The sequence below is a fragment of the Talaromyces stipitatus genome, genomic scaffold (assembly GCF_000003125.1).
Source record: "Talaromyces stipitatus ATCC 10500 scf_1105507295549 genomic scaffold, whole genome shotgun sequence".
Taxonomy (NCBI): Eukaryota; Fungi; Ascomycota; class Eurotiomycetes; order Eurotiales; family Trichocomaceae; genus Talaromyces; species Talaromyces stipitatus.
In genome coordinates, this window is record NW_002990117.1 from 3613747 (window position 1) to 3629522 (window position 15776).

At 45.4% G+C, this 15776-nt stretch overlaps 6 protein-coding genes across 6 annotated transcripts; 3 read left to right on the forward strand and 3 right to left on the reverse strand.

Moving 5' to 3' along the window:
* The first annotated feature begins 7 nt into the window (after positions 1 to 7).
* On the forward strand, positions 8 to 1742 carry TSTA_021830 (pyridoxal kinase, putative). Its single transcript, XM_002484315.1, has 6 exons — positions 8 to 302; positions 368 to 378; positions 439 to 518; positions 567 to 779; positions 833 to 950; positions 999 to 1742. Exons 1-6 carry the CDS (start codon positions 246 to 248, stop codon positions 1600 to 1602), a joined length of 1083 nt encoding a protein of 360 aa, XP_002484360.1. The 5' UTR covers positions 8 to 245; the 3' UTR covers positions 1603 to 1742.
* Positions 1743 to 2129: 387 nt separating this feature from the next.
* Positions 2130 to 2817, reverse strand: TSTA_021840 (60S ribosomal protein L29). The gene is made up of 4 exons (XM_002484316.1): positions 2767 to 2817; positions 2653 to 2704; positions 2408 to 2510; positions 2130 to 2327 (listed from the first exon to the last, which is right to left on the reverse strand). The coding sequence occupies exons 1-4, from the start codon at positions 2771 to 2773 to the stop codon at positions 2292 to 2294; spliced, it is 198 nt and encodes a 65-aa protein (XP_002484361.1). The 5' UTR covers positions 2774 to 2817; the 3' UTR covers positions 2130 to 2291.
* Positions 2818 to 3350: 533 nt separating this feature from the next.
* Positions 3351 to 5100, forward strand: TSTA_021850 (ATP synthase delta chain, mitochondrial precursor, putative). Its single transcript, XM_002484317.1, has 6 exons — positions 3351 to 3536; positions 3634 to 3656; positions 3736 to 3866; positions 3967 to 4055; positions 4114 to 4203; positions 4262 to 5100. The coding sequence occupies exons 1-6, from the start codon at positions 3405 to 3407 to the stop codon at positions 4292 to 4294; spliced, it is 498 nt and encodes a 165-aa protein (XP_002484362.1). The 5' UTR covers positions 3351 to 3404; the 3' UTR covers positions 4295 to 5100.
* Positions 4420 to 6006, reverse strand: TSTA_021860 (uncharacterized protein; the record flags this gene model as incomplete). The annotated part of the gene is made up of 2 exons (XM_002484318.1): positions 4420 to 5627; positions 5685 to 6006. 2 exons carry the CDS (start codon positions 6004 to 6006, stop codon positions 4420 to 4422), a joined length of 1530 nt encoding a protein of 509 aa, XP_002484363.1.
* A 444-nt stretch (positions 6007 to 6450) lies between these two features.
* TSTA_021870 (uncharacterized protein) lies at positions 6451 to 8062 on the forward strand (the record flags this gene model as incomplete). The annotated part of the gene is made up of 2 exons (XM_002484319.1): positions 6451 to 6564; positions 6628 to 8062. The coding sequence occupies 2 exons, from the start codon at positions 6451 to 6453 to the stop codon at positions 7894 to 7896; spliced, it is 1383 nt and encodes a 460-aa protein (XP_002484364.1). The 3' UTR covers positions 7897 to 8062.
* A 5076-nt stretch (positions 8063 to 13138) lies between these two features.
* On the reverse strand, positions 13139 to 14821 carry TSTA_021880 (MYB family conidiophore development protein FlbD, putative). The gene is made up of 2 exons (XM_002484320.1): positions 14373 to 14821; positions 13139 to 14233 (listed from the first exon to the last, which is right to left on the reverse strand). The coding sequence occupies exon 2, from the start codon at positions 14188 to 14190 to the stop codon at positions 13204 to 13206; it is 987 nt and encodes a 328-aa protein (XP_002484365.1). The 5' UTR covers positions 14191 to 14233; positions 14373 to 14821; the 3' UTR covers positions 13139 to 13203.
* Positions 14822 to 15776: the final 955 nt, after the last annotated feature.

Genomic DNA, 15776 nt, shown 5'->3' on the forward strand with positions numbered 1-15776 from the left:
GATAACCAGAGGAACAATTTTCAGCACTAAGAAACAATATCCTCAATTGCATGACTCATACTTGTTTCTAAGCCCTTCTTTCTGTCATCTCTGACTCAATTTATCCTCGCTGTTGCTGCATCCGGTGTGATCTGCATATACAACTCCGTGGAACATCAACATAAACGACGTATATTCTTGTGGCATGCGCAAGAATAGAAGGACTTCTATTGGATATCGCCAGATTCCTGTTATTTATAGCAATAATGGCATTGACCAAGGAGAATGTTCCCGAGACGAAAGTCCTTGCAATTGCCAGTCATGTACGCTTGCTCATTAATCCCGTGGGTATCTATATACATTCAAGTGTACTAATATATGTGACTAGGTGTGCTACGGGTCAGTTATCTTGTGTATGCCGGACTAGAATTTCTCAGCTGACTTGTTCTTTCTCGTCAGCTTTGTGGGAAATACAATGGCCACATTCGTCATGCAGTCCTTGGGCTGTGAAGTGGCAGCCATTAATACAGTTCATTTCAGTAAGGATACTGAGTGATTGGCTATTCAATGTTAATATTTATCCACAGGTAATCATACCGGATATTGCCAAGTAAAAGGAACAAAAACGAGTGCAGAGGACATTCGCAATCTGTACGAGGGTTTAACCCAGAGTTATCTTACAGATTTCGATGTACTTCTCTCGGGCTATGCTCCCAGTGCAGCGGCCGTCGAAGCGGTCGGTGATATTGCACAAGATTTGCAACGCCGGGCAGAAGGAAAGCCGGGCTCTTTCTTCTGGGGTAAGAAGACCCTTATTACCCCTGAAGCTCGAGGGCTAAAAACAATGGCACAGCTCTTGACCCTGTCATGGGTGATTTGGGCCGTTTGTATGTGGCAGAGGATGTTGTTCCAGCATATAAAAAAGCCGTTCGTCATGCGGATCTGATATTACCAAATCAATTCGAAACCGAGTGAGTAGTACACTCTCGGCTTGATTGACTATGGCTGACGGCAGAAAGAACCTTATCCGGAATCAAAATCGCCAACACCACCGACCTTGCCAACGCAATAACCTCAATCCACAAGACATATGGAGTTCCTCACATTATTGTCACTTCAGTGCAACTATCAAGTCTCGGTTCATCGACGCCATCGGGCTTAATGACCGTCATTGGCTCTACCGTTCGCTCCGATGGCACTCCACGACTATTCCGTGTCGACATTCCGGCTCTCGAATGTAATTTCAATGGCACAGGCGATATGTTTGCTGCCCTGACCGTGGCACGTCTACGAGAAGCAATTTTTGCCGCTGGACCGTCTCTCAGAAACACAAAGTCTTGGGTATCACCAGATGATGTGGCCCCGACAGATCTACCTCTGGCCAAATCTACCGAGAAAGTGCTTTCAAGTATGCACTCTGTCTTATTAAAGACAATGGAATCCAGGGAGGCCGAGCTTGCAACAACTGCCAACACAATTGATGCCACCGGACTGACAGAAGAGCAATTGCAATTTCGAGAGCATCTGCGGCGAACAAAGGCAGCTGAAGTGAGGGTGATCCGCAATGTAGATTTCCTACGTAAGCCGACTGTCGTTTTCAAAGCGCAACAATGGGCGGAATAATTGATATGGTTCAGGCTTATCTGGTATATTGGCTGCATTGTTCATGCGTATGGATAGGGCTTTTGTCTTGCATGTCATATAGATAATAGACTACCACCATCCAACTCCAAAATGAAGCAACATACAACTCCGATAATACCAAGGTAATGTCATAATGGTCCAAGCTTCCAGTCTACGAATGTCTACAATATAAATGGCATGTAGCTCTCCGTCCATGCACCCTTCCGCCACGGGTAAAGGAGTAGGGTGTTTGGTAATTGGAGGGCAAAAGAAATCGATCTTGGCACGTAAAAGAAACAATCCTTCAGCAAGCGGGCATGGGAATAAGCCACGAAGCTGTACACACATATGCCTGTTCAGAAGAAGCGATGGGACGGAAGTATCCCTGCGATTTTCTTGTATGCTCCTCCCTTCCCCGTCTCCTACGACCATGAAAGAACTTCAGTTATGCTCATATCTTCGGATAGAAGACTGAAAACATTGGACCCATGTCCCTGTCTATCTTTCGGAAAGAATGAAAGAGGTGGACAAGTTTGTTGAGCCTCGTCATCTCCGGCAAGTCGAATTGTCGTGTCTATTTGACAAATCATGACATATCATTATCACACAAGGTCTTTCGCCGAATAAATCAAGATGGAATGCATTTTTTTCATTGTTCATTTTTTCGTTTTCTCCCCTCTGACTTCTATTTAGGCGACCTCTCGCTTTCCTTCCTTGCGCTCCTTCTGTAGCGAAATTGTTAGTTTGTTCTCTCATAGGCCGCCTGTATCAAGACTCGTGGCATCGCATTCGAATATTAACGTACCAAAGCCTTCATGGTGCCGTGGAGAGCATGTCTGTGGTTGCGTCGGAACTTGGGGTCGGTTCCCTTCAAGGATGGGTAACGGTAGGTCTTGGGCTTCTTGATACTGAATTTGCGAGTAATGTTAGTAAATCGTCGACACGGGTGTGATGTTCGCAAATAGGTTAAGATATTGTAAGTGGTATTATTCGGCGTATCTCTGTATTTTGTGCGAAGAGAAAGTGCGATGGATGAATAGAGCAACGAACCCGTTACGGTGAGCCTTCTTGCTCTGGTTGTGTTGAGACGAGTTCTTGGACTCTAATCAGGGGAGTCAGTCAGTCATCCGGAAGAGAATGGAATAAATAATCCAATAAACGTACTGGCCATCTTGACGGTTCTGCCGCGATGAGGAGGTTGTCGTGGTGAGGGCTGAACTGGAGGTTGAACAAAGTAGCATCACCAAACCAAACGATTTGTTAGGCTCGGGTTGTGTGGGCGGCCTCGCTTAGTCGGATGTGGCTAGTGCGGGTACCTGAGGCTGCCAATCCAGATCTGATAGACACCAACTTTGTATGTCCGGATCATGATATGCATTCCTTCTAATTACCGTGCTATAAATGATCCTAGAGACATTAGACAGCAGACTGAGGTTATTTTACTGTACTCCTAGGACATTGCTATCTCTAAACGTATTATACAGACATTCTCTTTGAGTCTCGTCGTGAGCCATGACTTTCTTCAATGATTTACATTCGTCGATAGTTCAAAAAGAAAGAACATTCTCACATGTATTATTTCTTCTCGAAAAGACCCATAATCATCCTTCTGATATTCTTGGAGAGTGCGAATTGAAGCTTTATAGAATAGATCGTCCATATCACGTGACTTTAATGACAAGCGTCTATATCCGGTTAGCTGAGTTTGTTCCGACTTTGACCGTTTCTCTCAACCTCCTCAGCCATTTGAAGAGAAGAACAACGTCTTCAATCTTCACCGTCGTTCACACATCCTACATACAATGAGCTCTCTTCGGTTTGCACGGGCTGCCCTCCGGGTACGTCCCACGGCCATTCGCGTCCCTGCTGGTCACAGAACCTACGCCGACGCTGTCGCCGACAAGATCAAGCTCTCCCTGGCTATGCCTCACCAGGTACGATCAATGCAATTCCGATGTCATTGGAGTCAACCAGGCATTTTTCACATCTAAATAGATCAATTGCTAACGGCTTGATTTACTGTTCATACAGAGCCTCTTCAAGTCCACCGACGTGTACGTTCCGACCCAACCGCAGATCTGACAATATTTGCTCTATCCCGATCTTGACTGATCGCGATACTCTTTGATACAGTGTCCAGGTCAACATCCCCGCCGAGTCCGGTGAGATGGGTATCCTCGCAAACCACGTTCCCTCCATCGAACAATTGAAGCCCGGTCTCGTTGAGGTTATTGAGGAGAGCGGTGGCACCAAGCAATTCTTCCGTACGTCACCCGCGCGATGTTTGCTAGTCGTGATCCCAACAACGACATGAGTCTGGCATCTAATTTTCAGCTGAACGACTAACTAATATGTATATGACAGTTTCCGGTGGATTCGCCGTTGTCCAGCCCGACTCCCGCCTCAGCATCAATGCCGTCGAGGGATACCCTCTTGAAGATTTCTCCGCTGATGTCAGTCACTAGAAGCAAGGCGCTGTCAGCACGATTAAGGCTAACATATTGACTTTAGGCTATCCGTGCCCAGATCACCGAGGCTCAAAAGATTGCCAACGGCAGCGGCAGTGAACAAGACATTGCTGAGGCTAAGATTGAACTTGAGGTATGTTTACTGACTGTACATGTATTTAGGATATCTTGGCTGATTTTTTTTCGTTTAGGTTCTCGAGACTCTCCAAATGCACGTGAAATAGATGCTGTGATGTAAATAATTGTCAACTCTTTCACCCTATTTCAAAATATGTAGAATTATATTCGATTAGTCGAAGGTTTCCTTCTCAATGGCATTCCATTTGTACTCTATTGATGCACAAGTTTACTATATACCTCTATTGGAGCTGAGTCTAGTCTCCGACCTTTCTGGCTTCCAAACAATCAATTTCTTATCAAACCCTCCACTAACAAGCCACTCCTCCCCCTCAACCCAGCCCGCCCATATGCTCCTCACTTTAATGCCGGCCTCATGCCCATTCTTCAACATGGTTACTAATTTGCCCGTCTTACTCTCAATGCCGCGGATAACACCATCATCTCCATTAACCCAAACACCAGAGCCATCCGGCCGCCAGACAACCTGTGGGGTCGAATACGCAGTCTGCGGAGCGAATGTATTCGCTTGGATTATGATAGCGGCATCTTCATGGTTTTGGAGTGCTAATGAAGCGTTCGATTGACTGAGGTGGGTTGCTGGGGTCGCTTCATTGTTGACGCGTTCATCATCTCCAGTATTCCTCTTCGTTGGAAATAACAAGCGGACAATCATCACTTTCATATGCGGCAACGTGGATAGAGCGACTGCGATTATACCAGGATCGCGGGGATTCTGTGTCATACAAGAGGGTGAAAAGGAAACCCAAGCATTGGAGTTGGGCGCAAGGTTTTGTTTTCCGATTTCCTTGCAACTTCGTTGCTGACTGTCCCGTGTCCGTAATGGTTCGATATTATAGTAGTAGATATATGTTGAATCCCGCCGGGAAAGTAGAAGGGTCAAATCTCTTGTCTCCGGATGATGTACGAGGAGAATAGACTCTGGATTTGTTGGCACCTTGAGAGATCCCACCGGGTTGCCAATTTCGAGCTCTGTACCCGAGGAAGAATTCGGCTTTATACTGTAAATGAAAACTTGCATATCCCATCCTGCAGTGACTATCCAAATATGGTTGTCATGGTCCTCATATGCAACAACCTTGACTACGTACTTCGTATGGTCTTTCCTTCGGTCTATAATTTCATTGCCGCGCACGAGAAGAAGCTGGCCGGACATGGTTGCTAGCAGATGGTATTGTCCTCCTCGAATACTAGCATAAGAAAGGATAGGTGAGTCTGTAAGTCCCGATATTGACGCAGCTACAGTATTATCGGCGTCCAGATTGAAGAGGTTGAGACGTTTATCAGCACCGGTAGCAACAAGGTATGTAGCTTTCTGATCTTTGTCTTGCACGCCGTCGTCCATCTGCCATGGCTCAACAGATGCTGAAAGTAAATTGGACGAAGCTGGAGTTTCTATGGCTTTGAGTACTGCTGGGGCTAATATAATCATTTTCGTAAGTCTTCCTCACATTCGCATGTATCTTCCCAACTTACCAGGCATGGTCCACCCCTCATTGTTGGCATGCGAATCGCCAAGGCGCTCAAACGATAAAGTCTGATCGAACTTCTTCTTTTCTTGTATGATACCTTCCAGCGTCCACTTATTCACGATATTCGCTCCGTCTAATTTATCATCGCCCGTGTTCTGAGCGCGCCTAAAAGCCCCAACATTGGGTGGAAGACCCGCCTCATTAATAAACGTATTTAGAGTCTCATGATAATTGTTTGATCGCAAAAAGCGGGCCACCAGGATACTCGCTAGTAGGCTCTCGGACGCTGTATGGTCCGTTGATGATATATCCAGTCGTGAAGACATTTTTAGTGGAATTTGGATATTAGATCATTAATGGGTTGCATGGCAGTAGTAATAATGGACTGAACGAGGGGTAACACCCTTGCCACGTACAAATACGCAGATATTGAGACCAAGAAAGAGTCAAGACAAAACTCATCGTAGTAGCTTCTCAATCCAGTATTGATTTATGATTCGAAGGTGAGTTGAGAGAACGGTAATAGTCCGCTTAGTCATCCAGTCGTTGAGCTCTCCGCATTTGCCAAGAGGCAATCCGAACCTTCGGAACTTCAGCAGAAAAGCTCACTCTCACAGTTTTGCTCTCAATTGGAGAGTACATCTCTTTGCTTACAGTTATCTCAATTCATTTTGTGTCATATAATATCTCCTTCAACTAGTTTTATTCTTATTTCGCCTTGACAATCAAACTGCATATAGCAGAGCTTGACCTCCTTCACCACCATCACAATGGAGGTTGCGGCTCCTCAGCCAACGCCATCGACAGATCTAGTCACCAACACCATGGACATTGATATGGACATTGATTTGGGACCTTTCCCTGAAGGAGAGGCTATCGAAATGGTGAGTTTATTTCGACCTGTAAAGCAAATTGCTTGCAGATCACTAACCGTAGGCATTCACTAGGATCATGTTAACCACCAAGCTTTCGCGCCAGAATTCACAGCCGAGAATGGTGTCGTTGACCCCCAGACAGCTGAAGCACACTACGAAAAGGTGCATATTCGTGGTGTTGACGAATTGACCACAGATAACATCAAGCAATTCGCTCTAAACTATTTTTCCGATGAAGAACCCAGTCGAATTGAATGGATCGATGATATGTCGGCAAACATCGTTTACTCTTCCGACGAGGTTGGCTTGCGAGCTCTTACTGCACTCACACAGCTTGGCGAAGAGGACATATCCGCACTTCCCGCACTACGTTTACGTACAGCCAAAACATGTTTATCGCATCCAGAGTCGGTCCTGCAGGTGCGGTCGGCAGTGAAAACAGATCGTAAGAAACCACGAGCTCATGAGTCCAGTCGATTCTATTTGATGCATCCTGAACACGATCCACGCGAACGTTTGCGCCGTGAACTCGCGGAGAAGCGTCGCCAAGGAGGCAGGCGTGACGAGGGCGATGGAGACTATCGGCGTATTCGCTTTGACGAGCGTGAACATCGTCGGCGTCGAAACAAAACCGACGATGGATTCAACGCGAGCATGTATGATGATGATGGTGCAGACCCGAATCGACGTCGCGCTTCGAGCGATGACTTTTCAGAGTCGGAAGGACGACGGAGACCTAGAAGAGAGAGACGCCAACCGCAAGAGCTTTTCCCTGAACGTGGTGGCAGTGGTGGGTCAGGTCGACTCCGGGACCGTAGCGCCTCTCCAGGACGAGATGATTTGGACGCAATGCGACGGAGTGATGATGAGCAGCAGCAGGTTCGAAGACGGTTCCGCGAACGGTCGCCTAGGTTCTCTAGTGAAAGCCATGCAAAGAACAACAAAGAGTTGTTCCCTGAAAAAGACAGTCAAGATACCAGAGAGTTGTTTCCAAACAGGACAGCAGCAAGCTATCTTAAGAAAGAACTTTTTCTGAACAAGACGAACAGCAATCATAGGCGGACAGATGCATTTGATGCTGCAGATGAGACTGCTGATCTGTTCTCGAGGAGAATAAGTATGCCTCTTATTGACGGAGGGCATGATGAGATATATATCAAAGGAGCTTCTAATGACCAAGGCATGGCTCTTCGCGGTCTTGCAGGAGGAAGAGGAAATACACAAACGGTCAAGGAATTATTCCCCGATAAATACAATGCCAATGCAGGAAAGGAGCTCTTCTCGAACAAACTGGAAGGGCGTGGAGGGAGAAGACGTCGGGCGGAGGATATGTTTCAATGAAGATTCTTCTGGCTAGGCATGGAGGAGGAAATGAAATTGTGAGGGAAACATGCCACCACACTTAATCACATCCTCCTTTCGCCACACCCAACTCAGCAGTTTTGATGCAGCTTTTACTTTGGACCGAGGGCATAAAGGATACAATACCACGATTCTGCCTTTTGTGACGAATCAGACAATGAGAACATATCTAGCTATCTAATGAACCATCTGGACAGGATTAATTACCTCCAAGACCCTGAGCACCTGATGATGAAAATGACACGAATAGTAGCATTACTTGGCTGTGGTATATCATATCGTGCGCATAATGACAGACACAACAGCGTTGAGTGACTGTAATTATCTAGTTGATCAAGCTCGGTCTATTTTAATGACTTCGCCGGTAACTCCCTGCAGCATTATCAGCCTAACTACAACCTATGACCCTTCATACAACATGGATATCCATTTCGCCGTAGTTGGAGGTACAACAATACGTATCACCGGTATGGTTTCCTAGAAAAGATCCCCGAATGATATTTTTTTCCGTCGCTGAGCCGCCGCATCCTGACTGAGTGTTGTCGATGCCTCCAACCGTGGGATAATAGTAGATCTGTACAATTATGCGGTATACGCACTCTATAAAGAGCATTAGGCAATTGTGAACAAACATACAAACTCTGTGTGTCACACAGATCAGGGTCACAAAGTAAGCTTCTGTAACTCTCTATTGCCCCAGACCCTAATATTCATTAACTCGACAAATCACACATGTAATCTATCCACTTCAGATATCGGTTATACCCGAGATTCCACTGCATACCTACGTATCGCCGTTAAGGCAACCTGCATATCAGTGCTCCTCTATCTGAGGATGCAGACAGGTAACCTGGTACATATGTCAAGAGCCCCGTTGAGGAATGCTTCAGTTGCTACACAGCCTAAACCCCGAGGTCGGCCAGTTCGCCGATTACACACGAACCAACAGTGCTACCGCTAGATACGAGGATCACGCAGAATCGTTACTCAAGGACAGGGCGTCATCTCATGTACTTATGCACATGAAATTTGTTTCATTATCCTGCTGGGACCTGGGCACTAGGGTTGGCAGGACAGAGGAGTGCTTGTAGCCACATTACTGTTACCACCTGGTGAATGGTACAATAAGTTGTATGTACCTATTAGGAAATGGTCATGTTCTACCTTAGCTCTACATTAGTGATCTCAAATGGTGGTCTCTCTTGTCGAAGACGTGAGCATGAAGTGAGATCGAAGCGTTCGGTGGAGAATGATACTTTTGTCGGCTTGATGTGCTGTATGATTTCTGAGTAGTGAGCAAAGTGATATTAAATGATCTGGTATGGTAGTAAATAGGCCGGAAATGTGATCACATGGAGTAAAGCGATGTTGTGAGATTGAATGATAGCGGCTTAAACAAGCCCAGGTTTGGGCATTGGTATTATTCCAATGATGAACCGAACTTATCCTAATCTCAGAAGACGCATCGCAATTGACTAAAAGTTCTTCGTCCTTGCCATGCTTCGTTCTCCAGGGACTGAGCATGGATAAGTGGCTTTGGGTCAATTGGCTTGAGGGATGGCTGCATCTGACAACTTCCCACAAATTAACGTAAATAGTACCTCCTGAGAACATATAAGCTCACCGAGTACAATGTTTTGAGTAAAACAGTGAGCAGAAGGAAGTCAGAAAAAGGAAACAGGGCTTCTGTATTTGCGTATATGCTAGTTCGCTAGTATCGCTTTTATGCATCCTTCGTTGAAAAAATATATATACTTGTCTCGGTACATACCTAGGTAGGTATTTCACAGACAAAAGATCCTTGATGCTTCACACCACACAATAGAAATGTATACAACAGCTTACACTAGCAATAACCTGTCCGGAATATCAATATATGCAATTTGGCATATCTTGGATGATTGGCGTAACTGATGTTCAGTCCCAGCTAGGGTTATGAGTCTTGTCTCCGGACCAATCACGGTGCACTGTAAATAGAATCTCTAAATTCTATTAGTCTACGGAGTCTTAGCGCTAAGTTAGCTGCTTCTGTAACTACGTACGTACTTACACTCCTATGTATATTAGGAGTTTGCGCAAAAGAGTTCCAACAGGATTGTTGCTGGCCAGCGCGAAATGTCCAGTTACAGCCTAGCCCAAAGCTGTACAGCCCGAATGGGAAACTCGAAACTGGTTGCAAAATGGCTTCATGATTCGTGCTAGTGCTATGCAAGTCCCAAAATGGATAGACGCAAGGATCCCAAATGACCTCGATCTTCCTAAAAGAGTGCGAAGGTGCGAGCTGCATGTTGGCTATGTCCATACGAGAGATATGTGGGGAGATTTGTTTACACTCTAACTTACTGAGCACAGTATGATTACGTATTGCTTAGGTACCTGGGCTATTGCAGACGCTTTCTCGTACAACGTTGTTCCCGTTCAATCTTTGGGTCGAGGAATGGAGACAAGTCGGATCGGCAGAGCGTCTGTGCTCAACGGCGAACCTTAGCACCGTACGGTAATGGTATTACAGAGTAACGATAGTACGTATCGCTCGATCTCGGGCACGATCCAGACTAGGCCATAATAAGCATAGGCGGATCTCAAGTACGTACCGCCGAGCATGGTACGCGACAAATAATGGCTTCATCTTCTAGGATACCAACTATAATACGATCTCTAAGCCTACGGAAATCTGAGATCTTCTCAACAAAAACCCACGCTGCAGAAGGAGCGACGAGTCACATTTCCCTTTCAGGCATCCGCGAATGGCGAACCGATCTAACTATTGATCTTAGTTACTATATCAGTGTCATATTAAGAACTTTCCCGACCATACGAGGGAATGCCTGGAGATTGACCAATGTTACATATTCGTTAAAACTCAATATTCATTATTGCATATTCCCGGAGTAGATCACTGAGAAAAAGAAGAACTAGGCAAGCCACATCGCGGTTCCAAAATACCGGCACCATCGCTTAAGCATAGTCGGTTGCTGCGCTGTTCTGCAATGCATAGACCAGACACTAGCAGACAAGAGCCGTTACGCACGACTGTCGATCAATTCTTTTTCATCTTCCTTCCCAAGAAACTATGTAGGAGATACTGCCTTGGAAGGGGAGAATAAACCTCCACTATGGGCTCCGTAAGCTTAGCGTCCTATCGATCTGGAATGTATTAGACATACGGTAACGAGCAGGGATAGGTTGAATTTAGTTTTGATAGGGACCTATACACGGTGCCTGTGGGTCGCTGAATGGGATGATTACGCTAACGACAAAAGATTTGGAATTATCCTGCTCCACAGTTGATCCCTTATGTACTTCTAAGACGTATTCCACTTCAAAAGCGTTCCTTCGTTCATTCTACAAAGCATTGCCGAGTAGATTGGAATCGTGTATAGATAATACTACGTACGATGTACTAGATTTGAACATCGGCGCAACACAAGTATATTCTCAATACGAAATTGATGTCGAAAAGGATATCGGCGACTCGGTGACCATGGGTATGTGCATACGATAGTTACCCCAAACTTCGCTCGATAATGATTGAAGAATCGTGTAAAGTAACACAGGTAACGTATGTAGGTTAGTACTGCAAAATGCAAAGAAACATCTGCAGTTGTCGGCAAATTAACTATAATACTCCATCGTGGACTCATACTGAGAAGACTTATCAGGTACCAGGGGCGAGGGTGGTCCATTCTCACGTTGGTCCTATCTTTTTTGATTTAGAAGCGATACGACCATTGCGATTCAAGCCTAGTCAGGTACCTGACTATGGATTGATCATTGACGGCATGTGTTTGTATCGGCAACTACAAAGAATACCTGACAGACATGGGTCTGCGGGATTTGAATGTCATTTTTGTATGCTTATTCGTTACTGAAGATTTGAAACTAAACAGGGGTGAGATTCATCTATCAACATGGGTAGCTGTAGGACTGCAGATTCATTCAACAACACATACCAAATTATGGCTTACAATCTCGTACTTAGTAATGTTTATTTTGCTCGGTATTTATTTCTCCTTCCAATCAAATAAACCTGAATTCTGACACACTGCCATTTCACGCCCAAAATTAAGAACATTTCCCCAAAGCTGCCAGAGCCCGTGGCAGCGCTAACGGCTGGCTTAAACTGGTTAGGGCTTGCCGCTAAAATAACGGCGCGGCCCCTCTTTCACTTCCCTTGTTAAACTAAACTGACAGGGCCTAGTAACAGCGACCCCGGGGACCAATTAACTCGTTAAGTTGGCGAGTTAGCAAGGATCTGCCTGGTTCAACATCCTCACTTTGAGACTTCCGGGTCCGGAAGGATCTCGCTTGTCTATGCCACGGGCAATACTTCGGCCCTTCGCTTATTGTTTGACTTGGTCGATGCTGACAAGTTAACACTGAAAAGTAGAAACTGTACAGCAGTTGCCAGTACGCAACTTCGAAGACAGAAACTGCATGGTGGTAAGTGGGTACTAGTATCGACTGTCATTAAGCACTTAATCTACTCACGTTCCTTTTTTGTATATCTGCGTATACAGGACGTACGGCATGGTGACTTACAATGGACTTAGAAAAAGCAAATAAGAAGCCGGAACTATACCCTGTTGGTAGATAGGTACTGAAATGTTACCCAATTGACAGCGTCTGTCAGCTTCAATTAAGTAAATCATCGATGAAAATGTAGCCTCTCCCCCTTGCTTGGCGTCGTTTGCATTGCTTTTTATTACCCTTGGGTATTTCGTACATTTGGGCCTATGGAGACTTCTAGTTCATACAAAGGAACATTATGTACACGTCACGAGGGTCTACCATGCATACAACCAGCCTTGCCAATTTAGTTTACAGTCACGACAAGGGCAGATTCTGTTCCAAATCCGGGATTGATTCATTCTGGCGGGAAGATACGGAGAGTGGGTTGTGATTCCTGTGCGAGTTATAGAATATTCAGACGTAATGCATCGAAATGATGTTTTTGTCAATGAATGTAAGCGTGTGGTTATTAATTATACCAAGAACTATACAAATAATAGCACAATCTCACGAAAGAACGACGAAGTGGTATAGCAAAAATAAACATAAGGGGTATAATGAATCTGCGCTTCATATGCTTTTCAAACCCCGACATCCCGAATGATTCCCAAAAACATCAAGTAGTCGAATCAGATAAATTAAGATATCACGGTATCCAGACCAAACCGCCCCAAAATCAGTAGTTCTATCCGCCAAAGCCCGTAAAAATGCCAGAAAAAAACAACCATGTAGTTGAACAAAGGAAAGGGACAAAGTATTAATGTGGGTGGCGCTTTAGTTGAGCAAAGACTGGAGACCCATGCGAGAGTCACGCCGCGATGAAGAAGGTGGAGCTGTCTCAGAGAGAGATTTGGTGTAATTGTGGTCAACACTCCAGTGTCTAGAATAACCAGATTCATGTTCGGAATTGCGCGAGAAATATGCTTCCTCTCTAGAAGAAGACGTGAGATGATAGGAAGAGAAGGTAGGCACACTTCCTCTTCGATGTTGCTCCGCAAACCAGGAAAGGCGGGAATCATTCGGGACTGGCAGCATTTGAGGCGATGGAAGTGTTCTCGGTGAAGCGGAGGAAACTGAATTGTGATCCGACACCATGGAAGGTGGTTCAAGAGTTGATACTTCCGAAAACGCTGGAGAAGTCATTGATGGTTCTATTACTCGGTTGTTGCTATTGCTAGCGGATGTGAGAATAGGCACAAGATGTCGTGAGATGCCGTCCTGATGGTTTGGTGAGACTGGTCGCTCATGAAGAATCAGCTGGGAGACTGTGACAGGGCTTTTGCTGAGAGTGGCCTTCGTGATTGATGAGGTTGAAGGCCGTCGAATTTCATTGTGTTGATGTCGGTGGTCGCTGGCTCGTGGATATGGTGCCTCAATCCGGCCGTTACAGGCGCGCGAGGAGTGTTGCTGGCTTGTGCCTTGCACTACAAGACCTCTGCGCTTGCGGTTCATATTGCCATTCCACCAGTTCTTGACTGCATTGTCGCTGCGATTGCCCAATCGTCGTGCAATCTCTGCCCAACGCTTACCCATCTCGTTGACCATGCGCTCAATCATAAGTCCTTCTTCAGCCGAGATTGGGGTGTGGTTCAGAGATGGTTTGAGATTTTGATGAAAACGTTCTCTACATTGTTTAGGAGAACGGAAGTGCATCTGCTGTGAAATGCGAACCCAATTATTAGGTCCTTGCTCGTGTACTAGTTGGAGTAAAGTGTTGTCTTCTTCCTGAACCCAGGGGCCACGCCGGTGTGTAGGCGCCATGGCAAAGCAATATACTGAAGAGATTGAAATGTGATGTGATTGACTTGAATCATTTGTTAGTCAGAGAATTTGACTGGATAGTACAAAGAATCAAAGAAGTAGACTTGACATATTTTTGCTTCTTCAAAACAAGAAGGAGGGGTGACTAGCCGCTTCCAACAGCGCAACTCGAACTTACTTACTTGATAATCTTCGTGGACTTCTCTGACAGACAAATATTGTTTGTAGTTGCGATGTAATCTTGAATGGGAAAGTATAGATAAACTCAGTTTGTTGGTGTTGCGACTGATAGATGGCCGAGAGGAGGAAGGATAGCGGCGTCCAAGTGGTTATGTACTCGGAAAACTAGCCAGAACCCACCACACAGGAAAAATCTGGGACGCCACGGCTGATGGAGCAAGCACTAACGTCTAAGTGGTAAGTACGTATGAGAAAAGCAGCCCACAACAAGATCTGAGATCTTCGGGACTAAAAAACGCAAAAAAAAAAGGTTCTAAAAGACGGCTAAAAGGAAGGTTCTGCTCCGTAGGAACCTAGACGGGAATAAACCAAAAGAGTGGGTACGGTAAATAGCAGCTAACGAACTAGTTAAAGCACAAGCCTGGATGACAGGAATGACCGGGGAGGGGGGTCACTTTTGGCCCAAGCGACGGGCGCCCTGAAGACCAATGAATTAGTCTAGACGGGGTTCTGTATGGAAAGTTCTAACCCTGGGAAATATTAGAGCCGGTTTATAGAAAGTTGTATTGGTTTGGTCGGATGAAAGCCCTAGGCATGAATATGTAGATAGTATTTGTAGAATGAGAGGAGGGGTGGTAATTGTCTATCTTGTACGCGAGGAGGATTTATGCATTTTCATATTCGCCGTCACAATCACTTTCTCCTGTGGTTACTGTGTATTATATCATGGTAGGACTAGCACCAAGTAAGAACTGTAAAGGGAATAACTTAGATAGTTTGATTGAATAGGACGGATACATACTGTCAGTGTCCAGGATATGACTGCTTCCAAAAGCAGAGCCCGTACAAACTTGTGTAAATAAACATCCAATCTCTAATTCAGTGGATCCTGGGCAAGTCACCAATTCGTGTACGGAGCAGACATTTTTTCCCAGGCACGGCAAATCATATCTGTATCACTATGTGGTAGCTGCACTATGCAACTATGGTAAAACAGATCGTAGAGAACATTGAGCCTTGTCCTTGTCCCTTTCTAATTTTTCTTTTTCTTTCCCCTTGTTAGCTTCGGCTGGATACTTGCTATAATAGTGGATCCAGCGCAGGCAGGAGCGCAAATCGTCAATACATACATCTTACCTACGTGTTTACCGTGTGTGGAGGACTTTATACGTCCTGCTGACATATCTCCAGACATTTAGAGACGGTAGAGCAATGTTCATGTGGATCTCTCTGACAGGGATGCAAGAATACACCGCAGGGCTCGACGATACCGCACCAATCACTCATTAGTCAGGGATTCTGGACCTCCCATAGGTATTCACGCAGTAAATACGACCCGACACAATGGTGTTGCTGAATTGTTGTCATGTAAGAATAGGCCAAGGTGTTATTCAGGACGTATCTTT

Bases quoted from the DNA above. Each gene is read 5' to 3' on its own strand.
- TSTA_021830 (XM_002484315.1), top strand. From the start codon at position 246: ATGGCATTGACCAAGGAGAATGTTCCCGAGACGAAAGTCCTTGCAATT. The intron at 519-566 runs GTAAGGATACTG...ATTTATCCACAG, and splicing joins CATTAATACAGTTCATTTCA to GTAATCATACCGGATATTGC. The intron at 780-832 runs GTAAGAAGACCC...ACAATGGCACAG, and splicing joins GCCGGGCTCTTTCTTCTGGG to CTCTTGACCCTGTCATGGGT.
- TSTA_021840 (XM_002484316.1), bottom strand. The intron at 2,511-2,652 runs GTTCGTTGCTCT...TCGCAAATTCAG, and splicing joins AAGAAGGCTCACCGTAACGG to TATCAAGAAGCCCAAGACCT. The intron at 2,328-2,407 runs GTACGTTAATAT...ATTTCGCTACAG, and splicing joins ACGGCACCATGAAGGCTTTG to AAGGAGCGCAAGGAAGGAAA.
- TSTA_021850 (XM_002484317.1), top strand. From the start codon at position 3,405: ATGAGCTCTCTTCGGTTTGCACGGGCTGCCCTCCGGGTACGTCCCACG. The intron at 4,056-4,113 runs GTCAGTCACTAG...TATTGACTTTAG, and splicing joins TTGAAGATTTCTCCGCTGAT to GCTATCCGTGCCCAGATCAC. The intron at 4,204-4,261 runs GTATGTTTACTG...TTTTTCGTTTAG, and splicing joins AGGCTAAGATTGAACTTGAG to GTTCTCGAGACTCTCCAAAT.
- TSTA_021880 (XM_002484320.1), bottom strand. From the start codon at position 14,190: ATGGCGCCTACACACCGGCGTGGCCCCTGGGTTCAGGAAGAAGACAAC.